Source organism: Motacilla alba, chromosome 4 (assembly GCF_015832195.1).
Source record: "Motacilla alba alba isolate MOTALB_02 chromosome 4, Motacilla_alba_V1.0_pri, whole genome shotgun sequence".
In the NCBI taxonomy this organism is placed as follows: Eukaryota; Metazoa; Chordata; class Aves; order Passeriformes; family Motacillidae; genus Motacilla; species Motacilla alba.
Window position 1 is genome coordinate 11,466,149 of NC_052019.1, and position 27,387 is coordinate 11,493,535.

Below are 27,387 nucleotides of genomic sequence, written 5' to 3' on the forward strand. Positions count from 1 at the left end.
AGCATCACGGAGCAGGGCTGCCACAGCCTCCAGTTACACAGGACACAAACACCTTGCACAAGCAGGTGGCCCAATCTGGAACTAGTGGATTAGCAACATTATCCCATTTAATGAAAGCTCAAGATTTCATTAAATGAAATGACTGTCCAGCAAGAGTATACACAGCAGTTACAGTGAGTGTGTGTGGATCGAAACTTCTGTGTGGAGATGTGCAAATTGCTGACGGGTGCTACGGGGTATTGTTGTTAACAGGGTTATCCAACCCTTAAAATGAGCTAAAATCTTCAAAAACTTTTCCAGTCACAGCTGGGACAGCAACTATGCCGACCACGCGAGCGGCCCCCACAGGACAACGTGTCTTCCCTGCCCGCCGCCAAACAAAATGGCCGCCGGCGCGCGCCCCGCCCGCGGCCCCGCCCGCCGCGCGTCACGGTGGGGCGAGGCGCGCGCGCCCCTCTAGGCGCTCCGCCGCGCCCCGGAATAGCCGCCTGTTCGGCCCGGGGCGGCGCGTCCGCCCTGCTCATTGGCTCCCGGCCGCGTCGCTCCCGGCCCGCCCGCTCGCTGATTGGCGGGGCGCGGGGGGCGGGCCGAGGCGGCCGGCGGGCAGGAAGGCGCCATGGCGGCCGTGGCCCAGTGCGTGCGGGGAGCGCTGCGCCCGCGCCTCCCGCTACTGAGCGTCGCGCTGAGGTGAGGGGGTCGCGCCGCGCCGCTCGCCCGACACCGGGCATTCGGGCCGGGGCCGCGCTCGCCGCCGGGCCGGGAGGAAAGCGAGGCGCGGTCCCATCGCGCTGGGGTCCCAAGCCCTGGGGAGACCCGTCCGACAGCCGGCCCGGGCCGGGGCCGCCCCCCTCCCCCGCCGCTGTTCGCTGCTCTCCCTCGCCCTTCTCCGGGAGAGCCGCCCGGCTCGGCTCGGCTCGGCTCGGCACGGCACGGCGCTGCGGGGAGCCTGGCGGCCGCAGGCCCGGAGTGTCCGTGCGGCGGATACGAGCCCTTGTGCGAGCGCGGCGCTGGGCCCGCAGCCCCGTCCTTGGGTGGCTCGGCCCTGGGGCCGCGGGCAGCCGTGCAGGGTCCCCGTGTGTGCAGGCGCGCCCGGGCTGGCCCCTGCGCAGCGGGAACCGGCGGCCTGCACGGGGGTGCCGCTCCAGCGGCCGAGCCCGGGTCTGCCCCTGTGTTTTCTGGGAGGCTGTTGCCGGCGATTGCATCACGGAATTTGTTTCTTCATAGAGCACGGGGCTGGAAACGCGTACTCCCCTTAAAAGTTCTGCGGGTGTAAACTGAATGTAGTGGACGCTTACAAGCTAATATCTTGCAGCATTTATTTACTGTTACATTTTAAATGGCCGGAGATTTGCTGCTTCTGACGGAGGGTTCTGCACTCAGTATTCACGGGCTTAGAACTGTATGAATTCGTGCTTTGATGCGAGAATTTTGTGGATGTTATGTGTCAAAGTGTCTTTTATATCTAGAAAATGCTGATACCTTACAAAATAAGCAACAGAATAATAATGACCATTTTCTTGCCTTAGAACATCTCCACGACTGCTTTGTGCAGCAACACAGCAGAAAAATACTGGCCAGAACTTGGAAGAGGACCAGAGTCAGAGCCAGAATGAGCAGAAGGTGGAACCCAGCTCTGCTGAAAAACTGCTAGCGGAAGAAAAGGCCAAACTGGAAGAACAACTAAAAGAAGTTACTGTAAGTGTCCCTGGGTTATTAGGTTGCACATGGTACAAGCTGTGTGCCCAAGAGCCTGCACTGTGGGTGCACAGTATGGGTACGGTTATGTGACTCCTGTTTAGTTTTGTAAAATCCACAATTTGATAATTTCTTTAAACTTTAAAGTACATGTCCTACAAGACCCGGGATGCATCCCTGGTCGAAAATTAAGATCTTGGATCATTTCTTTCCAGTTTCTGGATGGAATTGGACCTTTTCCTGACAGAAAACTTGTTACTGATTTTCACATAGGTGTTGCTCAGTGGAGAAGTAATTTCTGGGAGCCATGTGAGGGTGTGAATGTGTCTCTGGTGTGTGCGTTTGTGTGGGTTAGCAGTAGACTTTATGGAAACAGCTCTGACTTTCCAAAGGTCAGAGTTAATGGTGCTTAGCTTTTGTAGAATAGTGTACTTAGGCCGTAGTTAGGAAGTTTCAAACCTTTTCTGTTGGAGAGCCCTTCAGACTCGAGGCTGAAGCATGACGTCCCTTCTCTGCGGCCTCATTTATCTTGCTTTCTCTCCTGTGCACAACTCCAGCAGCTGAAGGATGCCAGGAGAGGCAGGAGGTGGCTTTAAGCTAAGATATTAATGAGTGCTTTATATAAAATGTCCTTCTGATGTGTGAGACTTCAAGAGGTAACCCGGAACCTTCTGTAGGACCAGCACCTGTGGATTGAGTTTGCTTTCTGTTGCCTTTCCCAAAGCTCTACAGGAAAAATTTGAGATGTCATTTAATGTCTTAGTTTGCTGTTGGTTGCTTAATGCAACTCTTCAGGAGCTTGTTGACTATTTTTATTCTGAGATTCTCCACTGGCATACAAAGCTCAAGCATATTCAGGGTGGAAGCCATTTGGAATTAGTTGCTAAACCGCTCCGTGTGAATTTTTATTGTATTAATTTTATTGTATTTCACATGACAGTACATCTGCTGGTAAATAGCCGTATTTCTAGGAATAGACCAAAACTTCACCTAAACAACAGAGGAGTTAGGCTTCATAGTTTGTAAAGGCTGAGAAAACTGGGAGGCACTCTGTGTGTTTATGGAGAGGGAAGAGATGGTTTGAAAGTCATGGCTGGGTTGAATCTGATTTGCTGTATTGTCAGTGTACTTCATGAGTGATGAAGGATTTCTGGGAGCACACAGCAGAAAAAGCAGAAATACTGGGGTCATAGAACTTTATATAATCTGTAGAGTAAAATTTTTTTTCCAGCTAATCTGTTGACAAATACTAAGAGTTTGGAAAACCATCTGATTTCCTTTCCCTAATTTCTGTCCTTGTGAAGGGAAGCAAATGTTTGTCTTGCTAGGAGGGATGGGGTGATAATTGACATGTTCTTTCAGATCACCCTAAATAGTGGATTTACAGTATGAAACTGTTTAAAGTGCTGTTTTATACTTAATATGCTGGATTATTGTCAGCTGCTTGGCTAGGAGGAATAACTTCTGTTACTGGTTTTTCTTCTTCAGGAGAAGTACAAGCGTGCCTTGGCAGATGCAGAGAACGTGAGGCAAAGAAGCCAGAAGCTGGTAGAAGAGGCAAAGTTATACGGTCAGTGGAGGCTCCTCTGGTGTTTACTCAGTGAGACCCAGAGAATGCAAAGCCTGGAAAAATGAATCTGACTGGTCTTGCAATATTGACAAGTTGTACTTCCCAGTGATGCTGACTACTTGCTTAATTAATGCATTTGAGGCAGAGAGGTTTGAACAGTTCCTCAACTTGCATCAGAATTGTGGCCATCTCCTCAGCCAAGGGCAAGACTTCAACTGCTGAAGTCAATAGCTGACGTTTTCTCTAAATTTGGTATCTGGTTTCCTACAATGTGTACTGCATTTATAGATTTTATAGTAAGTTTTGCAGCCTGAAGTTTGCCTATTTCATGTATTTTGGTCTCAGATCTAACCAAGAACATATAATATTGGTTTGCCTTCTGTTTTGGGTTTCTGGTTGTTTGTTTTGTTTTGTTTTGTTTTTTTGGGGGGAGGGGGGTGTTTGGTTGTTTGGGGGCTTTTTTGTGGGGTTGGTTGGTTGGTTGGTTTTTTGGGGGTTTTTTTTGAGTTGGTTGAGATTTTTTGTTTTGCTTTTTTGGTTTCGTTTGGGGTTTTTTGTTGTTTTTTTGTTCTTACTGTTTGTTTTGAATTTGGTTTTTTTTGATTTTGGGATATTTTTGAGAGGTTTTTTTAGCCTTTTACAGTTGAATAACTGTTCTGTTGAAGATGACAGCTTTCAAATAGAAGTAATACCTCTGAATGAATGGATTCTTTTCAGGGCTAGAAATGCACACACTGGCTCTGAGGAGTGCTTGAAGCACATCTTCCTTCAGGAGCCAGGCTAGTAGCATCTGATTTAGCTTTTTGACATTTCCAACACAAATCTGTAAAACAGAAGTCGTGTGCAAATGCTGCAGCAGCAGAGTGCTGTTTTATCCTGGTGTTTGAAAAATGAGTTGCTCTTTTTCACCACACACCAAACACAGCTGTGTAGTTTAATTCTCAGTGCTCAAGTTCTAATTTTCTGAACAGAGGGTCTTCAGTTAATGTGTACTTTAAGAAAAAGCACATAGTACTCTTGCATTCTTTTTCCTGCATGTTTGAGTGCTTCATCCTGAGGTTGATTTGCAATAAGCATTGTTTCACTCGTGTTCTCCTTACTGCAAAGGACTTGGAGTCATGTCTGAGCTCAGAGGTGCTACAATAGAAATGAATTTATCTTAAAAACTAGATTACATATAATCTGTAAGTTTTACTGCTTGTGCATGGCTGCTTGTTCTGCTGAAAAAGGAGAAACTCATTTCTGAGACTTGCATAAATTCTGAGTTGCAGTCACAGATATTTGCAAACATAATGTATGCAATAAAAAACTGAACCAACCACCTTCTGAAGAGTTTGGTTATTTCATTTGATCCAGATAACTAGACAGCTGATTTATCTATATTTGGTACAGTTCAGGCCAAATCACAGCTCTAGTTTTTAGTTTAGAACCATGACAGGTTTTTTTTTCAGATTTTTGGAACTACTTGGACATTGTTAGTTACTGTTCTGTTAAGAGCTTGAGTCTCTGCAGAGTTGTGCAGTTGTTAGAGAGACCCTTTCCTGAGAGCTAGCTGATCCCCACAGATCTTGCAAGGTGCTTCTACAGTTTTAGCAGTTTCTTGTTTAAACCAAAGACTTGACCTCTGATAATGGTCATGGCATTTCTTGGTAAGGAAAAAAAAAAAACAACAACATCCAAAGTGTGAGCAGAATTAGAAAGACTTAAAAGAAAGACTTGAATCAGGCTTAAAAAAGAACCAAAGCAAAACTCTGTGCTATTTGTCCTTTGGTTACCTCTGTGTAGAAATGTGTTAATTTATTGAACTGTTTTAATTTTTTCTTGATTGCTAATGCCTTAAGTGAGATTAGTCCAGATTCTCTTAGTGTGAGCCCGAGAACAGCTTCAGGAGAGGGACTGTGATTAATTTGGAAATTGCTCAGTATTTGCAAGGCACAGCTGCTGATTCTGTAAAAGAGGTCTGTAGAGGGAGGGGGAGGTGCAAGTTTTTTTCATTCAAGGAAGAATCCTTATTCATCTCTTGAAATCTTCATCAGTCTGATTACATGCTTGTCTTCTGCAAATCTTTTTATGACATCGGATTAAAAGGTAGGAATAGGGCAACAAAATGCTTTGAATGTTAGGTGATGAGAGAGACATGAGGAAACTACTTGAAGCCATCTGAAGGTTTTGGTAACTTTGGTAAGAATTCTGTTATTGTTAGGTCATCAGCCTAACTTAACTCTTTTGAGTTAAAATCACTTTTTTCTTTCCATAGAAGTGGAGGAGATGGTGTGGATTTCAAGGTATCTGTAATAGTTCTTTATTATCATCCAAAACTGGACAGGATATTTTACCCCAAATGGTTACAGTATCACATATATTCTTGAAAGTCTTAACGAGAGCAGATTATTGCTCTAGCTTTTGGGGTTGTGAGGCTGGGGGTTTTAACACTTGTTTCCCTCAGTGGAGTAATCCCATTCTTTCCTCCTTTACACATTTTCAGGGATCCAGAGCTTCTGTAAGGACTTACTAGAAGTTGCAGACATTTTGGAGAAAGCGACAGAAAGCGTTCCAAAAGAAGAAATTAAAGATGAAAATCCTCACTTGAAGAGCTTATACGAAGGTCTTGTCATGACAGAAGTACAGATTCAGAAAGTGTTCAAAAAGCACGGCCTGCTGAGACTGAACCCTGTGGGAGCCAAGTTCGATCCCTACGAACACGAGGCGCTGTTCCACACTCCCGCGGAGGGCCAGGAGCCCGGCACCATCGCGCTGGTCTCCAAGATCGGCTATAAGCTGCACGGGCGCACGCTGCGGCCCGCCCTGGTGGGGGTGGTGAAAGACGCTTAGCTGCCCCAGCTGGGAGTTTCAAATGCCATACAACTATTAAACAGCTGGATGGTTTTTCTCTCACACCGTGCTTCCCTCGTTCCTCTGCTCCCCGAGAGGTTTAAATGAGTTGGTTGAGGTTTCCCAGTGAAAATGAAGTAACTGATGAAATTCTCCTGCTTAGTGGCCTTCGACATCACTGTTCCATAAGCTCTTCTTCAGTGTGAACTACAAGAGCCATTAAGCCCTCTAATGCTTTAGGTTAGATAATGTTTTTTACAACTATTGCTCCTGAGATGGTGAATTAAATTGAAAAGAATGAAACGCTCACGAGAATGTTGCGATTTCAAGTTTATCACCGTGTGTAGATTGAAGATGCAGATAGTGGTTGAGACAGTTCCTTTGGTTTTGTAGAATCTCACGTTGCAGAAGTGGGTGATGTAGTACAAATAACCTGCCTTCTGCAAGCACCCATCAGCTTTTACACACCGATGTGATAAATGCCCTGTTTTGTCTATTCAAAAATAATCTCTCAACAACTGAAACTGAAAGCTGTGTGAATTCTGAACTGTAAATAAATGGCAATGGAGATTAGATATCTTTTGTAATTGTTCAACCTTTTTGTCCTGTACTAACATTGAATCAAGAAAACCATCTAATACTTGTATGGCATTGAAGAACCAATAGAATTTATCCTATCTCTGGATTTTTAATTTAATGTTGTATAAATTGGTTTAAACAATTTTTATAGTCTTGTAACTTCCAGCTTTGCAATCAGTTTGTTATGCAAACTGTAGTTACAATCCTGATGGGAGCCAGAACACCCAAAGAACTGAGTTGCTGAGAGTTTGATATATGATTTCTTTTAGACTTATATAAATAATTGCATGTAAGTGGCTCAAATGAAAGTGTGAACTTAGTTTCATTTTCTTGATTTCTTGCATTTACTCAGCTTGGATATTAGGTTGCACCAGAACTTTTCTCCATGCAGCTCTTGCCATGTCTGACTCCAGCTGCTGCTCCCAGTCCTGCAGAATCAGCATAAAATGCAGCACGTGATTACCTGAAGGACATTTGTCTGGTCACCTGGATTGGAGTGGGTGGAACCTGGCAAATTACACAACTGACAGAGGATCTGTTCTCTTGTATTTTGAAAGCCCACACTATTAACACACAGGACAGGATCTTCAAACTTAGGGAAGTTAATAGGTCCTGTAAAAAGTAAGTACTTCTGAATTTTTTACCATGTTTCCGGTTTTTGTGGATTAAGGAGCTTCTTACCCTAAAGTCAAGTATTGATTATATTGTTTGTGATTCAGATAGAGAGTGCCAAATTGCACTGGGCCTACTCATGATGAGAAGTGATTACTCATTCCTTAAGATATTTTTCCCAGTTCTGGTTTCCTTCATGGGAATTAAACAGTTAACCAGGAACGGCCTAAGTGCATAAAACTGTTTGGAGGTTAGTCATGTTAATCATATTTAAGGATTCATTCTTTCTCAACTCTATGAGAGAATGCTTCCACTGGGCAGAGGAAGGAGAGTAATTTTTTGATGTGTGAAGACAACTACAATGTTGATTTTTTTAAACTGATCAAGTACAGAGAAAAAAATGCAAAGATCAAGTTTAAAAATACAGGGGGAAAAAGAGGATTCCATATACTGAAGTTGAATGTGGAAGTATCTTTCCTCCATCTGGGTTTAAGAGCACACTGTAGTTGTGTGAAGTAGGATTGAAGAAATGGTTTTGATGCACTTTGATTGAGATCTGTTCTCACAATTGATGTCAAAAAGGGACCAGGTTCCATTTTGTATAGCTTTAAAGAACTGTCATGTGTTGTTACGTCCCCTCCCAATCCCTCTGGATCGAAATGAAATGTAATAATGTCCTTAGTATAGAATTTTTTGTAGTAGAGAGTTAAACAAAGGGACACATTGTTCCCTAGCAGATGAGGATTTTGCTAATGAGCTTCCCAAGTGCTTCACACAAACTGTCATTCTTGGACTACATAATTCATTAGGGGTGTTCTTAAACACAAGCTCCTGTTACACGTTCAGCACAAGGGTCATCTTTGAAGCTGGTAACTGAGTCTCATTGAAGTGGTTCCCCGTCCCTGGCCTCAGAAAGGCTCTGGCTGAAGTGGGTCAGTCTATGGAGAGCTCCAGCCACCTGTGCACTCTGCCACAGCCCAGGAAGGAGCACTGAAGAAATCAACAGAAGAAGGTAGTTCTGAAATTTAAGCACCCAACAAAGCTACCACCAGTACTAGCTATCTCACAGACTACATTTCCTCCCATCACATTTAGCTACATAAAATTCAGCTCCAATTGTTACTGCAAAGACTTAAGCCATTTTCCTCATTGCCCAAGCTATGTTATTGTTAAATCAATAATGGGAAGAAACCTAAATACAAGTTTATTTACCAATCCACAATGCAAAAAGCTAGTAAAATGCTGTGTGCACATCAGTTAGGCTTTGTGTGATTTCAGCACAGGCGTTTGTGTGTCTGGCACAGCTACAAATGTAAACTTCAAATGAATGCAACATTCCCTTTAAGGAAGAAAGAAGCTGATGATCTGAACAGGCTCATGGGGTATCTTGCTTCACAGTATTGAGTGTGTCATCACTTAGGAGAGACTGGGGCACAGGCAAAACCGTTTTGTGAGAAGAGTAAAGCAGAAGGTTCCTGAAGCCTGTTCCAGTTGCAGAGGAATCAAATGCAGCGGCCGCCCAAGCGAATGAGGGCAGTGCTTAGTCTGGGAGATTTCCAAGGCAGTTCAGGGTCACAGAGCAGTGCAAACCTACAAACACTGTTCTCACTGAGCAGGGGCAGGAGGGGCTGCAGCCAGAGCCCTGCAGCATCCGAGCCCAGTGCTGGGCAGTGCACATGGAGCGAGACGGAAGCTCCCTCCAACACAGCACTGGGATGGGACACGCAGCACAGCCCCACCCAGAGCACAGGGTCAGTATTTTCAACAGCTCAGAGAGCGCTGCTTTTTCACAGGCTTACATCAATGGTGTTAAGACAGATACTACCATTAGTAATAACTTTAATTAGAAAAGTCAAGAGCATTAAGCATATAAAACACCTTGTCATTAGCAACATGAAGGCTGGATTATTGGTACAGTACAGGAAGCACTTCCAGATCAACACAAAATGCAAGTTGAAAGAGCTCTTTGCCATCTCAGCCCCTTCACCACAGAAGAGAAGCAGCATAGCTGTAGTAAATTGCTGGATCAACATTAACTGCATCTCAATTTATAAGCAATCAAACAGAAAACCAGCAGCTCGTAACAAAGGAATGCTTAGACGAAATCAGTTCCACGTGAAATATGGAACAGCAGCATCCTCTAGTGCAAGTCACCTTTAAAATTAAAAGCATAGCTGAAAATGAGACATTGCTTCTAGGGAAGCCTGTTCCAAGGGACTAATATTTGCTACAGCAAACATTTACCACCTTGAGTTAGCTTGCAAGTACAAAATAAATATTGATATCCATATTGCATACATTAAAAATACTTTTATTTTACATTCATTTTGATGTTCAATAAGTTACATCTAGCACCAAAGAAACATTTTGGAGGGGTTGAGGAATTAAGAAGCTACAAAGTGTAAATGCAGAATTCACTTCAACATTTAAATGACTCATTGGTGCCTAGATTTTTTCCCAAGTTATTGTTCAGATGGGCTTTATGCTATTGCTTCAGTTTAACTTAGATGTGCCAAAACAGTGTAGAAACACAAAAATCACAGATTTGAGGGAAAAAACCCCAGAAGAACCAAAACCAAAACAATTCTCTTAAACTCCCAGCTACATGCAGAATTGAGGCTTCAAAACAGCATGTTATGGCAGTTAAGTAATAAGTTACAGGAAGAACCAAATTGCATAACTAGAATGCTGAAAAGAAAGACTTTCTCTGTCCCACAGGAGTAGGACAGAGAAAATAACCAAGGGTTCATACCTCATGAACTTGTGTGCTGCTTGTACATGCATACAGCGTGGAAGTGGTTATTAAAGCTACTCAGCACATTGCAGTTAGCTCCACTGCTGCCAAGAAGAGACAGTTTTGTCTCGAGTATGCCACAACAAACCACTTACAGATAAGCCAAACGAAGTATTACATCCCAGAGGACATAGCCCTTACCTTTTTTGAAGGGACATAACATAAGCTTAAAAGAAAAAGGCACTAGAGTTTTAGGATTTTTCCTTAGAAATGCTGGCTTTGTAATTGTACCCCTTTTATTCTAAACTCACTGGTAACACTAGTTTGGTAATGCTGGATGTATTAAATGAAACCCAGTTCTGATCACAATACCTCTGCCAAACTGCAGAATTAATACTGTTTTAAGATTTTTGTGGTATCCTCACTGACTACAGCCCAAAGCATCAAAGCAAGAGGACATTTCCAGATCTTGCGCTCATATTGAAGCCAGTCAGGTTCCAAGTTTGGTACACCTGCACTCCAGAAGACCTGCCCAGCCTGCCCCAGTCACAGCTTCCTGCTCCCGACACGACAGCAGAGAGGCTGAGCACAAGTAACTGTGCCATCTTCTGCATGGCAGCCACAGGTTTTTATTCATTTGGTTAAATACCAGCTGGGAATTGAAAGATGAAATGGGCATAAATTTTTTTTCTAATCCTCCTTCAACATCTTTCCCTTAATTAATAAATCTTACTAGAACAGTACTGTGGGTTGGGCATTTGTGTTTGCTGCTGTGTTACATCCCAGCTGGTGCCTAGCTCCAGCAGCACTCCAGAACTAGAGGAGATCCCTCCAAAGGTGCACTGCCCTTCTACCTGTCAGCAAACTCAGATTCAGTGTGCCTGGGCTCGTACATTTCAGGGTATGTGCAGTTAGAACCCTACAGGGGCTGGATTAAGCACCACAAATTTAGGAACGCTTTGTGCACTTTGACCAAATCTGCATCAACTGATGAATTGTTATTTTTGTTTTTAAAGACCAATCTCAGTGATCACACCCCATATGAGAATCTTGCTCCCTTTCCCTGACTTGCCAATGAAATTCAGGAAGCAGCTACACCTCCTCAGCCTCTATGAGCTCAGCAGTTAAGATCCCAGAGGAGGAGAAGCAGGCTCCCCCAGCAAAGAAAAACAATGATTTTGCTGCCTTCTGCCAAACACCTCAGTGCCTATTCTCCCAAATGCCACTTCTGGCCCAAATCAGGCACCTTGCTGTAGCTGACCCCTCCTCTGGAGCAGAGCACCACAGCTGCTGGGGATTCCTGACACTCCAGTACCAAGCAGGAAACTTCAACACTTCAGAGGGGTCTGTTTCAGGCAGCTCAGGTCAAAACAATGCCCAGATCAGCTGGGAGCTCTTCAAGAACTCCCCGCCACAGCACAAGTCCCCGGAGGCATCTCACCTACCACAATTCCTTCCTTCCTGCCACTCCCTGCCACGGCTCCCCCCTGCTGTACTCTCGACAGGAACTCTCATCCCGGTGTCCCCACGCCTCGGCTGTAGTTACTGAGGAGAACGTTTGGAAAGCTTAGCACTGGTCACAGAAGTCCCCGCTCATCTGCTCCTGAGCACAGGACTTTCGTTAAGCTTCACTTTGCTGCCAGCATTATGCCAAAAAAAAAAAAACCAAAACAAAGGGCGAAGAAAGTTTCCAGCGAATGAAACTATCTCCTACCTTCAAAGAAAAGCAAGGAATCACTGATATTCATTTACCCAATAGTACGGACTAAAGCAACTACTCTGGGACTACCGGACTTGAGTAAGTTCACATGAAAAAATCTGTTCTAAGAATGTACCAAAAGCAGTGAAATCCAATGTAGAAGTTTCACAATTAAGTATTTTCCATGATCCAAAGCAAAAGTCTACTTAAACCACCATGGATCATGATGACCGTGGAGGTTTATGTATTTGCTCTTTTGTGTTTTTAAGCGACATGGTTTCTGTATCTTTGGGGAGGGAAGGAAAAAATAACGGAGTCCTTGAGGCTGTAATGGGCCTCTCCTGTGTTTTTTGAGATGGCTGAATTTCATGAAGCATCCCTGGATATCCAACCACTTTCTGTCAGAAAGTTTAAAATCCTTTTCTTCAGTACCTTATCTAAGTAACTGGGAAGGCGACTCTTTGAAGGAATTCCTTGTCTTTTTTGGAGATGGTCTTTAATGATGATAGTTTTTACAGTCACGTAACGTGCAGGACTCAAGTTCAGAGAGCTGCAGAGCACCTTTTCCCTGTCCGACAAGAGTTCAAAGCCAGGCAGGTTTTCAATGGCAGCAAATTCACCTTCTTTGCCCTCTTCCTTCCCTCTCTTGGAACTAGCTATGTTCTTGTTCTCCTTCCTCTTTTCCCGTTTGTGCCGGGCCGCCTCGTACTCTGCCGACTCCTCCATTTTGGTGATCCCATTTCGCCGATACCGCTGCAGCTCCCGAATCTTCGCTCGAAGTATCCTCTCCTTGTGCATGTTCTCAAAGAAGTCTTCAAACTCCTTACAAGACATGAACTGGTACAAAGGCCTCAGTTTCAGCCTCAGCTCCTTCTCTTCTTTTGTGATCTTTCGTTTGGGAGCTTTCTCCTTGTCTTTTTTATCCTTCCCCAGGAAGGCCGGTACCAAGTTGTAATCTCGCGCAATGTTCTTCCGCCGTTGCCTCTCCTTGAGCTTCCTCACGTACATGTCCACGTGAGCTCTTTTCAGCTCGATTTCCACGTCGTCGTCGTCGTAGTTCACCGAGAGGCCGCTGATGAGCGTCTCGGCGTCCTGGTCGTACTCGATCTCGTAGTCGTCGCGGAGCGGCATGTAGCCCAGCTGCTGCTGCTCGGCCACCGAGATGTCCAGCGGCGGCAGCGGCGTCGTCAGGCTGGGGGACAGCGGGCCGCCGCTGGGACACGTGTGGTCCGTCACTCTGTTGGGAATAGTGTCAGGGATGCAGGCTTTTCCCAGGTTGCCGTGGATATACATGCTCACGTAGTGTTCCATCACCTCCTGAGGCGTTCGGGATGCGCCCACATGAGCAGCCATGTCCTCCTAAACACAAAAAAAGGAGGAGTGATGAAATGATTCCCGTTACTTCTCCAGCACAACGAGCACTCAGGAAAGAGCACGACATTTTCCTTGCTCCTCAAAAGCCAACTCCCAGTACCTAAACTTCTCTACAATACCGGCCACATTTCTATCAGAGCTGCGATTTCAGCTCTGGACGAGCGTGTACAGCGCATGGAGGCAGGGAAGCCATGAAAACAGCACCACACGGTGATTCCTGAGCACCCACGGCACTCCCACAATGCCAGCTCACCATAACCAGGAAGCTTTCCAAGTCCCAAGCCAACACCATTAGCACTGTACAGCTTGGGTTTTGCTCGTCTGTATCACATTGCTGAGGAGCAGCATGGAAATAAACAGTATTTACTGCAAGAGTAACAACTTTTATGCTTTTATAGTTATTTAAGAACTCAGCAAGCTGCAATGATTGTACACTTTAAGGTTATGAAAAAGTCTTTATATTTAATGAAGCAAAACATGAATAACAACAAATCAAATAAATCAAAAATTAATCAAATGGTCCAGCAGAGGGCAATGAGGATGACTGGGGGAGTGGAGCCCTCTTACAAGGGCAGGCTGAGGGACTTGGGCTTGTTCAGCCTCCAGAAGGGACAACTGAGAGGGGACATCACCAAAGTCCATCAGTATCTGAAGGGAGGTGCCAGACGGACCAGGCTCTGCTCTGTGGTGCCAAGCAACAGGACAAGAGGGAACAAGCAGAAAGTGATGCACAGGAAGTCCCACACGTACATGAGGAAGAACTTCTTCACTGTGCAGGTGACCGAGCACTGGGACACGCTGCCCAGAGCGGCCGTGGAGTCTCCCTCACTGGAAAAGCCAAGAAGCGTCTGGATGCGATTCTGTGCAATGTGCTCCGGGATGACCCCCGGGAGCCCCTTCCCGCCTGACCCATTCTGGGACTGTGAGATGCTTTTACTGCTGCTGGTGAGCGTCTGGCCGTGCAGTGACACTGAGGGCGAGCAGCCAGCCCGCAGCTGGCACATCCCGCCGGCAGAGGCCGAGCACGGCTGAGGCGGGTGCAAGGTGTGTGACACGGACGGGCTGACGGCAGCCAAACGCAGACCTGCGAGCAGGGCAGGTCCGAGCAGCGGGGTGCGCTCCTCGGGCCCGCGGGGAGCCCGCCCGGACAGCGAGGGGCAGCCCGGGCTCCGCAGCGCAGGACGCGCCCCCGGGGCCGCTGTCGGGGCCGCTGCCCCGAGCAGGAGGATCCCCGCCGCCCCCGCCCCTCGGCCCTTACCCAGTTGCCGAAGCCGAACTGCTCGATGGCGTCCAGCAGCAGCTGCTCCTCGCGGCTGCTCCAGCCGCCCTCGGCCTCGGCGCCCCAGAGGGTGAAGCGGCCGCCGTCCACCAGCTGGTAGCCGTGCCATCGGCGGTGCGGGCCGATCTCGGCGCCCGCCGAGAAGCACTCGGGGCAGAGCTCGATGTCGGCGCACTCGGTGCAGCGGAAGCGCAGCGGGCTCACCTCGGCCAGGCAGTACACGCAGTACTTCTTCCCCAGTTCCGCCATCTTACCCCGCCCGCGCGCGCGCGCGGCCGCGCCCCCGCCGCCCGCGCCGCCAATGGCAGCGCGCTCGGGGGGCGGGGCCGCCGTGAGCACCGACCAATGGGGCCGGGGCTGGCCGGCGCGAGGGGGTGTCAGCGCGAGGGGGCGGCTCCGATTGGCCGAGCCGGAGCCGTCTGCCCTTCCCGCGGCCAATGGGAGGGGCCGCCCCGAGCGCAGCTGCCGCGCAGGGACCGCCCGCCAGGGGGCGGGGCCGCGCACGAGCAGGGGGCGGGGCCGAGCGGGTGCCCGGCAACGGGGGAAGCGGGGCCGGGCCCCGCGGGGCAGCCTCGGCACGGCCCAAGGGGACGCTCCAGGGGGAAGCGCTCCAGAGGGAAGCGCCCCTTCCCCGGCAGGACAGGAGTAAAGAAATAGAGCGACTCTTCTTTTAGTTCTGCTCCTCTCGGCCCACGCAGGAAACATCAGGCTGAGACGTGAAATCCAAACTTTGGAAGCACCGTGGCTGCTCGGAGAGAACCGCTCGGCGCTCCATGGATGCGAGCACGTGAAGAAAGAGCTCGACCCTCGGCGATGAAATCCTGAAGCTCAAGAAGAATCATCGAGCGCAGCCCATAAGAATATGGACTTCATGGAAAAACAGCCACTCATGGAAAAACTGGAGCTAACAGAAGCTGAAAGCCAAGGCGGAAAGGCTGAACTGACGGGAGTTGAAATGTGTCAAGAGAGCGATATCCTCACCCAAACAAAGCCGGCCAGAGAAACTGTCTGAAAGTGCAGCAGAAACGTGGGCTGCTTGGAACTGAGACACCACTGCAGGACTTGGAGGAAAAATACTGTCGAGCTGCTGAGTCAGCAGCTGGAAATGCAGAAATGTCACTCTGCTGGGCTGACCTCTGCTCGTAGGGGAGTTCAGACAGAAAGCCAGCAAGCCAATTCCGCTTTTCTTGCTGAGCCTGGCTGCAGAAACTTGGAATTGTTATTTGGGAAAACAAGCGAAGTAAATCTAGCTTTGAACAAATGTGTGCAACTCCTCTAACAGGTACAATATAAATCCTTCAGCATCAAATGGGTGTTAGAGAGAACAAATCTGATTTCACATTCCAAGTCTGCACATCGGGAGATGTTTCAGTGAAAAAAGTGGGACAGCTGCTTGCTGGATTACCCAGAACCACGGCAGGCAAGGCTTTGCCTGTGTTCTGCACGCACCCTTGTTGCACAGGTACTGCCTTCTCTCCCCTCTTTTATTTCATCCTTCAAACTCTTCTCACTTTAGCAACAGGAAGCTTCTCCACTTTGAGTTTTGCAGTTATGCCTATGTCAGAGGTAAAACAACACTGCCTTGAGCACAAAACACTTTGTGATTATGAAACTTGCAAAAAAATTAGATTTCTTCTTTTGAAACAAAGGCGGGATAAGGTATTTATGCAATCCTGAACTCTGAAAATACACAAAGATGTATTTACAACTATTTTTCATAGTACATTTATCAGACCTCAGGCCTGGTCCAGAGGAAGATGTGTGAAAAGGGATAAAACCACAGGCACAGTAAGTATCAGATTTTCTAAATGTCTCAGGGTATTTAACAGGTATTTTAACATGAGAACTTCAAAGCATCAGCAAGAAGTCCTCTACCTTTAATTAACAAATGGCTCTTTTTGAACTGACAAAAATTGCTAAAGCCACCTGTGAAGAAAAAAAGAGTTGTACTGGAATTTTTAATATCTGAATTACACTGACAACAGTTGATTAAGATAACTTTACATGACTTTATTTAACAAAACCACATATTTACAGTTGAAAAAAGTTCCAGTTTGATACACATATCTGAACAAAACAAACGTGGTAACTACATAACCCAATTTAAACATGATGTACAGATGTACCAACACTTCTCTGTATATCATTCTTGTTTTAAAACATTCAAAAATAAGCTGTTACAAGGTACCTTTTTTTCCCAGATGAAATTGTTTACTAAATGAAATAACATTACTGATTGACTGCAGATCGAAGTTGCAAAACCGCTTTACTATAAAGTGCAGATTGTAAAGAATCCCAAAGCTGGTTGGAGTTTTCTGGTTTCTCTGATCTGCTGCACGTACAGTGGTACTTCTCATGTATTGCAGCAGTTTCATTTTTCTTTAAACCCATGAAGAAAAGAAAGTTTGCTTGATGGGGACATTTGCTCCATGAAAGGAAATCTCACGCATCTTGTTACAGATACTTTCGAGTACCTGAACAATAAAATTGTCAAATTTTTAATGCAATTCCCTGAATTTCTTAAAGAAGATTTCTGTATTAGCTAATTAAGAAATTTGGTATACTGCAAGAAACTTGAAAAGCTCAGTGGCAACAAATTCTATGCCATTACTACTCAGCTCTGTTTTTATCAAAATTCAAGCATTACCTTCAAATCAAGTTGTTGAGAAGTTGAAATAATTGCATGTTTAGGCAGGTGATTTTTTTCACATGTATTTTTGTTTGAAAATAAACTGTGCAAAGCTCTTTATTGCATTGCTGTTTCTTCATTAAAGAACATACCTTATATACACAAAGAAATCATTTAGAAAATATATACAACTTCTAAGAACAGATCAAATCACAAAAAAAAGTAATTACATTTGCAAGTAACAAACAGTGCACAAGTGTTGCAGCAGGCCTTCTCCCCACAACTATGCCCACTGTCACTGTTACATTCAACATCTTATTGAGAAGAGAAAAAGAACAGGCTCTCCATGGCTGCCAAGTTACCTAGTAGCTAAAAAATGCTTTTTTAACCAAACAAATGAGCCACGCTTGTAGACTTGCTTTAAAAGAAAACACAAATGTAGGTGGAATGAAGACTTAAATCACAAAGCCAGTTACAGTACCACCTAAACACGTATACTGAGGAAAAAGTGATCTCTGTGTTCCATAAACCGTTTAAAAGCATAGTGCAAATGTTTCGGATGGTAGGCCTCTCGTATTCTTCATGGAAAGGCATATTTGTTGTAGTAATAGAAAAAGTAATATTAAAAAACACTTACTGACCTTCCTGCTTTCTATTGCACTTCAAAAGCAATGGAGCATACAAGTACCAGTCACTGGAGGACGAATTCTGTACAAATTCTGAGTGAATTAATATGTTTCCTATCACATCTTAATGTCTATTTCAATAAGTGATGACCGAGGTGATGTCTTGTGGTGGAATTAAGATGACCAACAAAAACCACATCCATTACACCAGCTACACAAAGTGGACAGGAGAAGAGGTCCATGAGGTATCGGACTTGCAGGCTGCGTTCGCATTACACATCTTGCAAAGTGATTATGAGTCCTCACTTACCAGGGAATCTTGTTCTCACTAATATTACAATCAAATTATCCCTCACAGAAATAATGTCTGTACCAAAGGACAGTGTTTTGATTATGTCCCACAGTCCTTTACACTGTATGTTGAGTTGAGCAGTGTGCAACTATTCTTCTTGGTTTTATTCAGACAGTGCCAAAATAATCAGCATAAAGCAGCTGAAGAGCGCAGGGAAACGCTGAGGATTTAGTAACGCCTGTTCACAGTTAACACAAATATTGCTTCAGTTACCTTTCCCTTTTCAATGATCATCATTAGGATAAAATAGGTTTTACACTACACACTATGCAATAAACATTCTTGTAAATCAGAGGCACTCGTGATTTGCCATTCAACATTCACCTGAATGCAGAGAGGATCTACAATGTGTGAGGGATTTATGTAACGGCCGTTTGCTGGAACTCGTCTCATGTATTAGAGATCGGATAAACGCTCAGAAATGACAGCTTGTACTTATCCTGATGGCACATTTCCCAATGGACTTCTTTCACTTGCCACTCTATGGATCTGCTCCACATAACCTTCCAACTGTGGCAGCAGCAGCTCCAGGAGACTCCACAGAACCTTTGCTTTTCAGCAGCAACACTGGCAAACATCAACAGCTCCCCTACCACCCTTCCTCTTTAGTTCTGCCAGTGAGCAAAGCTAGGTGTAAAACAGCTACCAAAGGTGCTTTTCACCATTTCTCAGTTTATGTGCCAAGTCCAGTTCCATCTCCAAGACTGGACACATGGCACACAGTAAGCAGATGGTAGGCAAGAACATAGTTAAACAGCAGTGCCCCAGGAGAGGGACACGTGGAAACATGTGTTTAGTAGTGTGTGACACTGGCTTTCAACAGAGGAAAGAAAGCACAACTGGGAAATTATGCCACCTTAATACCAGAAGCCTCCTGGTGAGTTTAGAATCTAGTCTGATGACTGGAATTTCCACCATATGCATCCAGATTGGAAAATAAATTTCCAAGGCATCTTGAAGAATAATTAGTTTTGCACTGCTAGTTTGACTTCTCTTCCAAGCTTACTTTCTACTTAACTTTTTCTTATTAAAGAAAGGAATGCAGTTCTATGTCTACATGATTTCTTTGGTAAATGGGACCCACATCCTATAAAATCAGAAGCATTTCTGAAGAAATGGTCCTTACATCATTTAGAATTCAAGCACCAGTCATCTAAAATCCAGATCCAGCTACTGTTACAGGTATTGGAAATATATCCTGCCTAAGAATGGAACGTGAATAGCTATCAAAGCAACCAACATTGCTGAATGTCCAGTCTTTTAAAACATCTAAGAAAAACAATTTAGAAAACCCCCAAACCCTTGATATTATTTTGTTTCACTGCCCTCATCAGAAGTACAGAATGTGTAATGCTCTCCACAGCGTATGCGCATACCACTAAAAGTTTAAGGCTAAGCCTAGGTTTAATTTTAAGGGGTTTATCCCCTAATTTCCTTTCTTCTTTTTTTCTCACTCCTCCTCCTCGATTTTCTTCTCTCCCCCTTAAGGCTATTCTACTGCTAAATGTAACTGAACTAACACTTTGATTTGCAGGCTCATACATGTCAAACAGTAATCAATACTTTTGCCGCTTTAGCTCTTTTCCTGGGAGTCACTGGAGGCAAAGCCAACGTTAACGTTTCAGTGAAGGACTTCCTTTTTCCATTTCCCGGTTATCTTTCTGCAGAGCAGCCAGTATCTAGACATTTCAAGAAATGAGAGAGAAGAAAAGCATTAGATTAAAAAAAAATACTCAATTCATTCTAAAGAGTTTTAATTATGTCTGAGCAATACTACTTTAACTATTTAATGTAATTAAATCTAGAGAATCTCTCCACTGACAAGAGACCTCTCCCATAAGTCCTTGTGACATTGTGGATAGAAACAGATTAACAAAGGTTTAAACTCTATCTCCCCCCAACACACACTTTTGAAGTCTGTTATTTGGGGTACTTGGCAGAATAGGACCCTTATCTCTCCCCTTCCCCACAAGGGAAGCAGCAGCAGGCTGGCAATTCATTTGGAATGCAATCCTCATGCATACATGACATGTTCAAGGAAGGTGAGACAACTGAACAATCTGTGGAGCCACTCCTGCTGTGAAGGTTAGAAATGCTGATCTTGAAAAGAAAACTGGCAATCCCCAGCATCTACAGGCACTGCTACCCCAGGAGAGAATCAGAAACATCCAGCTGCAGCTGATTTGCCCCAACCTTTCCTTTTCTCTGCAACAAAGCAGTTGGATAAAATAGGCAGAGCTCTCTTATGGAATGACTCACAAAGTGGGCTGTATTGCTGCTTTGAACAAAGAAGAAAAAAAAAGAGGTGTTTCCACTCTCCAACATGAATGGCTGCTACAGCCACTTAATGATTTCCACATTCAGATGACACATCTTTTTTTTTCTTTAAACTGAAATTTACTTGAAATTAGAGAGATGAAACAATTTCTGAAATCACATGCTAAATCCCAATAAAGAAGTGAGAGACGCAATCACTTCTGTAGAGACCAAAGTTAGGCAGAGTAGAGCTCCAAGAAGATTAAAATGACTGGATTGTGTGATAGCATGTCCTGGCAACTTCTCCAAAAGAGTGCATTTCTGCTTTTAAGTATTAAGTTGTAATGTTGCTAGCAGCCTTTGTAACTAATAAATTTTCAAAGTTGTGTGACTTTTTACTTCATAAATTTCACTCAGTATTTCAATTTTGAATGTTGACTGAGCTCTCCCTTTCCAGAGGAGATTAAGCTGAGCAAATCCACTCATCTCAATGTATGCAAAGAGCATGGAGTGAGCTACACAGTCCCACCTACCCATAAAATCAAGCGCTAGCTCTGCTAAAAAATTCTTCTAGATGTTGCCAAACCCCATTTTCATAAGTAAAATCATCAGTTACCAAAGATTGACATCCCCTTTTACCTGAGCCCATTTTTTGTTTCTACTTTGCATCTGAATGGCAGCAATAGACGTGAAGAATTCTTCCGAAGGCAAGTCCTCTGGTAGCTTTGTTAAAAACTGAGCTATATGAATGAAGTCCATTTTGGTCAAAATATCTTCAAAAAGTTTTAGTATTCCCAGCGCTGTACGGAATAAGAACTCTTCTCCATCACGGCAGAACACATCCCAGACACGACAAGCCAAGTCTAGTGGCAAAGATTTGCTGTACAATGTGAATATCCTGAAAGGCACAACAAAATGTTCCGTTATTGGACAAGAAGTCTTGGATACTCTCAGAAGTACACACACCAATCATCAGTAAGTTTGAGGATTCTCAAATATTTGTAATTGCGTATTTCTTTTTATATTTCAGAAGTAGTTCTGCTAGTTGCAGCACACCAATCCATGAAACAATATAAAATTGTACAACCATTAAGGTGTGGTCTCTAAGTTGAATTTTCTTGGATCATACCAGAAGAAACAATATACATGCTTTTACAACGGGCATGTGATGACCGCAGCTATAATCAAAGGCCTATTTAATCATCACTTCAGAGCTGAGAATTGATGCAGTTTTAGTTGAAGAAACTCAAAAAGCTGAACCTTAAGACAAACTGCAATGGGCATTTTGTGGTTCAGATAAAGGAGATGAGTGACATTAACTCTTGTGTTCCAGGCTTGATTGACAGGCAAAGTAATATTAGCATGAGTTTTGGAGGAAGGATCAGCTTGAACTCCCTTGAGTTGAGAGAAACAGGCAAGGAAGGATGTCTGGAGAGGTGTAAACAGTGGTGATAAGATGGTGGCTCAGTGTGCCTGGAGGGATGTGATTCCCAAAGAGAAAGGGTAATACCAGAAGCAGCAGCCTCGTCCCAGTTGCTAAAACTCCACTGTCATTAACTAGCATGACCACATTTCTTCCTTCACCAAAATGCTGACAGCCTTGCAGCCAGAAACAAGAAGTTGCTCCCTCCTCTCTCCTCTATCCAACATCTCACTGCACAGCAGAGCAGGAATATTGCTGCCAACCGTGACCTAACAGCACGTGATGAGAATAATTTCCTGGAATCATTTCACAGTATAGAACGGGAAAGAGTTATAGTGGTTTTATCCTTCAGAATTCAGAAATAACTTTTCCGCAGATGCAGTGCACAAAAATCTCTGTAAAACTGCAAAGAATTCTCTCCCCAGTAGAGGTCAGCAAAGGCTCAAATTTCAATCAAACCTTTCCACAGCTTTTAACAAAAAACTCCTTTTCAAGTATGCTGAATTGAACAGTAGTTTTCACGTGTTTAAAACTATCCTCTATCCCTCCAATTTTTTATTTGGGAAATTTGGATTCACATTAGAAAGATAAAATGGAACAGATATATACACACGCATATATATACGTATAGAATATGAAGTAATGTATTTTCACAGCAAAGTCTAATAATTAAAGGTTTTCTGCATTATCTGCTTTTTACTATATAGACATTTATTTGAATGATGTGTTGTTAAGTATATGGCTTCTGTGTGAATCACCACACTTTAGAGAAAAGGAAAAAGACATTCATTTGATTAACATCCTGATGAAATGAACATTAGCACAAATGCAGGTGACAAGTGAAGCAGGTTTAAGGCCCTTAGGATTTTATTTTTTTTCCTATTTTTACATCTCATTGCAATCTTCTTATAACAAGTGGAAACATTTTAAATCCTGTTCTCCAAAAAGCTAAGTTAGAATTGTAAAATAAGCAAACAAAAAGTATAGGTCTGGGATGCAAAACCCAGACACTTGTTCATCACACATACATGAAGGTGTAAGAAGCATAATACAAGCTCTTTCTCTGGGTTACTGGCTGATCCTGCACTGCAGACTTCATTTACTTTGAACACTCTTTCAACCTTTTTGTACAGTCACAGGCCCTATAAAACCGTACTGCCGTAGAAAACCTACATGGCAGAATTAAGACTTTTGTCTGTGCACACACAGGAAACAGCAACAGGTTTTCAATTTAAAAGGAACAGTGTAATAGGAAGCAATTCAACTGAGTCCTTTCCTGGTCGCCAAGTAGCAGGCAAACATCCAGCCAGAAACAAGTCCTGGTTAAAGATAAGTAACAATGCCAACTTTATAGATCTGTTTTTATTCACAAAAGCCATTATTCTGTCATGATTCAGACCTAACTTGAATAACCCATTTGTATTAAATCTCCAACTATGCAGAAAATTAACTGTCAAAAGACAGAACTATTTATGAGAACACTTCTTTTGTATGAAAGGATTTACTCGCATCAAAAAAGCTGTCACATCAAGTCAGGTATTTGCCATTGAGCTCGTCATAATTTGGAAGGAAGTGCCATTTGCAGGAACTTAACAAGACAATTAACTTTCATTAATATTTGCATGGAATTGATGCATCAAGACCTAACAGCAGAGACTGGACCCCCTAGAATAAGCAGTGAAAGGCCAGTAGGAATCAGTAGGAATCTATCTGCTTAGAACAAATACAGCATGTCAGCCCTTCAAACATTTCCCACTAAAAGACATTTTTATTAGACATCTGAACTACTGGTCTGAAACTCTGCTGGAATTTATTGGAGTAATAAAGCAGCTGCCAGACTGAGGCAGTTCCAGCAGCATCTCTCAGCAGCACTGGCACACTCCTTGCACATGACCTGCTGTCCCTGTACTGCAGGGTGACTTCTGTCTGCAGCTCTCTTGCAACCCACTCTAAGTCACAGGTGCAGACAACACAGCTAACTCACATAGAGATGTCCAGAGTCAGGGCAATGCAGGCTCCTGGCTTTTCTCTGTTTGGAAGAGGAAGAGAAGAAGCACCAGGTGTTCCTTCTCCTCCCTGGCTCTGTTTCTGATGAAAGTGTACTTTGAGGTAGATGCATGAAGTCCTGGCTGGTTTGCTGCTCACAGCAAAAGCGTATGACCACAACGTCATCAAGAAAGCAAAGCACTGCTACACCATGATAATCATAAGCTCCATCCTTTTTCCTTTGCTTTTTCTTCCCCTCTCCTTTTTCTCTTTTCTTTCTAATTAAAAAGTCTTTATAAGATATCAGCAAGAGAAATGCAGACAGGTAGGCCACATTTTGGTTTGGCAACTCACACACAACACTGATGCGAATCAGATCTTACGTATTCTTGCACTACACACTCCTTTCCCATGCCTGTAAAGTTTAAAATCATTACAGTGTAAAAAAAAAAAAAAAAAAAAAAAAAAAAAAAAGTAGAAGTGTTTATTTAATTTCTTATTTGGAAAAAAGAAATTAAATGCTGACTGCAAGAGAGCATTTTCTGGGGGGCACAGACTATGCTCTTCTCAAAGTAACAGAAAACAAACTTATATATACTTTACTGGAAGTGCCCACTAAAATTGGCCACACCAAGTGGCTCTGACCTCTGTCCTAACAAGCACATGGTGTCAATGGTGTTCACGGAGCACAATCACACTCCGTGTAATACTAAAGAATCACTGATCAATCCATCAGTACAAACACAGCCCTTGGCTATAATTATTGCCAATAATATATCCCTCTTTATAGGGATAAAGAGGTGTTTGTATAGCAGCAGCAGGCCATAAATAGACAGCATGTGTCCTTGGCAAATCCACATTCCACTCTGCTCACAAGAGCCTGCGGAACATCAGCTGACAGAGTGAGAGGCCAAAACTGGGCTATTCTGTTCTTTGTGAACCTGACTGCACATTGTTCTTTATGTTTTTTTCACACTTGATTCCCTTTATACTCACCAAAAAAAAGTAAAACCCTGTATAGTTCTTGGATTCTTTCTACAAGATTTATCAGTTGGAGCTTAGGCTTAGAGCACATGGGTCCTTTTTAAATGGGATGCCTTACTGGTGGCAAGTATCCCCCAATAAACATGTCACCTTTAATTAAACTATTCAATCCTTGGAGTTTTCCCATCATAGAAGGCAGCAGTGGACCTAAACTGGCAGGGCAGCTCTCCTCTCTAAGTCCTCTACCAGCTCCAAGAAAACCTGCACAGCTGGGTCCACCTACAGCATTTCTTTTTCTCGGAACATATCCCTTCAAAAGTGATTTAAACACACCGATTTTACTGCTGTTCCCTGCAGCACAGGTGACAGGAAGAAGCACAAAGCAGACCAGTTGTCTCCATTCTAATTGTGGAAGGAGCAGGAAGGTTTCCCAGCGACTGGTCTGCGCAGCACTGGCTACTGGAGCCACCCAGAGCTGGCACCAGCAGAGATTTACTGCACACATGCCTGCATAGTAACCACGCCAGCCACGGGAATAGCAGCAGGCATCCCTTTGGAGCTCAGAACAAATGTTCATTTAAATAAAAGTAATGTTAGAGCAAGGCTGTTTCACGGAGATTTTTACCTACAAGCAAAAGGTCTGCCTACTCAAAGTGATGCTGTACCATATTCTTCCCTGACTTTAAACACACTGCAGCCACGCTCTTAGTGGCAATTTAAAGAAAAAAAAATCTAAATCTGCCTGCTACAGGATCAAAGTATTTTGGAGTAGAAAGTATGTACAAGTATGTATGCACACACACACATATATGAATACCTTTAGACATATACTTAAGTGAAATATGTAAGTTTTACATACATACAACCTTTAAAGTCTAACAAAATTAAGGACAGAGCAGTATGAGCCCTGTGTATGTGTAGTTCAAGACAAGGGTGAATAAGTTTAATACAGTATTGGGCAGGTCTATCTCAAAGAGCCTACATTCCTGTGCATGATCAGTGCTGTAACTCTCTAGGGATGGGAAGGAACACAGTAAATTGTCCTTGGAATTAAAATAAACAGCTTGATTATGGATGCAGGTAGTCAGCAAGAAATACTGATTGTCAGTTCACTGATGCAAAGATCTTGAGAAGCACCATCCACAGTCACTCCTCACTGACTTCTCTTTCAAGTGCTCTTGACAACACCCACAGAGGTAACAAAAGGGGGACCTGATATGCCTCAAGACTTAATAACACTTCAAAACACACTTCATCACTTCAGTTCTTCACTCACAAGTCAGTCATTTTTTCTTTCTGGTTTTGTGTTTGGTTTTTTCCCTATATATGTACTAAGAGAGAACAACTAATCATGTAAATGTTTACTCAAGAAAATACATTAAAGAGTATTCTATCAAAGTAAAATTGCTGAAGAGAATGTAAACCTTCACCCTCTGTCAAAACAGTCTTTTTTTCTAAATCTCTAATTTCTGGTACTGTTTCTCAAGATGCCTTCTTTTCAACACAAAGTTAAAAAAATAGCATGATATTAACATGCCTGTACCATGAGGATGCTCAATTTTAGTTCCTCCTACATAGCAGTTACCTTATTTATGACACCATCATATCCTAGTAGTAATCCATAGTATCACAGAATACCCGAGTTGAGTCCAATTCCTTGTCCTGCACAGGAGCCACTTTGAGATTCACATCAAGTGCCTGAGAGCAGTGTCTGAAAGCTTCTTGAACTCTGCCAGGCTTGATGCTCCAACCACTCCCCCAGGGACCTGTGCCAGTGCCCAGCCACCCTCTGGGAAGAAGAATCTTTTCCTAATATTTAACTTGAATTTCACAGCTTCAGGCACTGTTACCACAGAGATCGGTGCCTGCCCCTCCTCTTCTCCTCACAGGAAGCTCTAACTGCAATGAGGTCTCCCCTCAGTCTCCTCCAGGCTGACCAGACCAAGTGACCCCAGCTACTCCTCACACAGCTTCCTTAAGGCCATTCACCATCTTTATTGCTCTCCTTTGGGCACTCTCTAATAGTTATCCATGCTTCTTATATTGTGGTGCCCCAAACTGCCCCCAGCACTCGAGGTGAGGCTGTCCCAGTGCAAAGCAGAGCAGAGCAGGACAATCCCTCCCTGGCCTGGCTGACAATGCTGTCCCTAATGTCCCCAGGACAGGGCTGGCCCTCCTGGCTGCCAGGGCACTGCTGATTCACATTGAACTTGCCACTGACCAGGACCCCCAGGTCCCTTTCTATGGTGCTGCTTTCCAGCATATCATTCTTCAGTCTACCTGTACAGCCATCCAGGGTTGCCCCATCCCAGCTGAAGAATCTGGAGAGGTTACTGTGAGATGGTAAAAAAATCTTCAGTGAAGTCTAAAAATATCACATCTACCCAGCTAGGTGCGCAACCTTGTCATAAAAGGAAATTAAGTTTGTGAAGCAGAGCTTTCACCTCGTGAACCTGTGCTGGCTGTGCTATCCTCCAGGTGCCTTTCAGTATGTTCCAGAATAACCTTATGGCTCCATAATTTTACCAGTCACTGTAGTGACTCTGACAGGCCTTTCATTTCCAGAAACACCCTTCTTGAAAATCAGGACAATGTTTGCCAGCTTCCAGACAAACAGAACCTCTCCACATTCCCAAGACTGTACAAAAATCATTGAGAGAGATCTCATGATGATATCTGACAGCTCTTGGATGAATCCCATCAGGCTGGAGCAGCAAATCCCACAAGTTCAGGGTCAAATGGAAGTTCATCATCCTC

At 44.0% G+C, this 27,387-nt stretch overlaps 3 protein-coding genes across 4 annotated transcripts in view; 1 reads left to right on the top strand and 2 right to left on the bottom strand.

Moving 5' to 3' along the window:
* The first annotated feature begins 535 nt into the window (after nucleotides 1-535).
* On the top strand, nucleotides 536-8,544 carry GRPEL1 (GrpE like 1, mitochondrial). Its single transcript, XM_038136064.1, has 4 exons — nucleotides 536-687; nucleotides 1,527-1,695; nucleotides 3,184-3,265; nucleotides 5,751-8,544. The coding sequence occupies exons 1-4, from the start codon at nucleotides 617-619 to the stop codon at nucleotides 6,095-6,097; spliced, it is 669 nt and encodes a 222-aa protein (XP_037991992.1). The 5' UTR covers nucleotides 536-616; the 3' UTR covers nucleotides 6,098-8,544.
* A 605-nt stretch (nucleotides 8,545-9,149) lies between these two features.
* TADA2B (transcriptional adaptor 2B) lies at nucleotides 9,150-14,637 on the bottom strand. The gene is made up of 2 exons (XM_038136063.1): nucleotides 14,354-14,637; nucleotides 9,150-13,080 (listed from the first exon to the last, which is right to left on the bottom strand). The coding sequence occupies exons 1-2, from the start codon at nucleotides 14,621-14,623 to the stop codon at nucleotides 12,088-12,090; spliced, it is 1,263 nt and encodes a 420-aa protein (XP_037991991.1). The 5' UTR covers nucleotides 14,624-14,637; the 3' UTR covers nucleotides 9,150-12,087.
* A 1,726-nt stretch (nucleotides 14,638-16,363) lies between these two features.
* TBC1D14 (TBC1 domain family member 14) overlaps nucleotides 16,364-27,387 on the bottom strand; it is a 65,996-nt gene continuing 54,972 nt past the window's right edge. For both annotated transcript variants that reach the window (XM_038135780.1, XM_038135781.1), the window contains 2 exons: nucleotides 20,877-21,135; nucleotides 16,364-19,660 (listed from right to left, as the gene is read on the bottom strand). In XM_038135780.1, the coding sequence (XP_037991708.1) occupies nucleotides 19,595-19,660; nucleotides 20,877-21,135 (325 nt within the window). In that variant the 3' untranslated portion in view covers nucleotides 16,364-19,594. The remainder of the gene's footprint in view (nucleotides 19,661-20,876; nucleotides 21,136-27,387) is intronic.

Bases quoted from the DNA above. Each gene is read 5' to 3' on its own strand.
- GRPEL1 (XM_038136064.1), top strand. From the start codon at position 617: ATGGCGGCCGTGGCCCAGTGCGTGCGGGGAGCGCTGCGCCCGCGCCTC. The intron at 688-1,526 runs GTGAGGGGGTCG...TTCTTGCCTTAG, and splicing joins CTACTGAGCGTCGCGCTGAG to AACATCTCCACGACTGCTTT. The intron at 3,266-5,750 runs GTCAGTGGAGGC...ACACATTTTCAG, and splicing joins AGAAGAGGCAAAGTTATACG to GGATCCAGAGCTTCTGTAAG.
- TADA2B (XM_038136063.1), bottom strand. From the start codon at position 14,623: ATGGCGGAACTGGGGAAGAAGTACTGCGTGTACTGCCTGGCCGAGGTG. The intron at 13,081-14,353 runs GTAAGGGCCGAG...TTTTGTGTTTAG, and splicing joins AGTTCGGCTTCGGCAACTGG to GAGGACATGGCTGCTCATGT.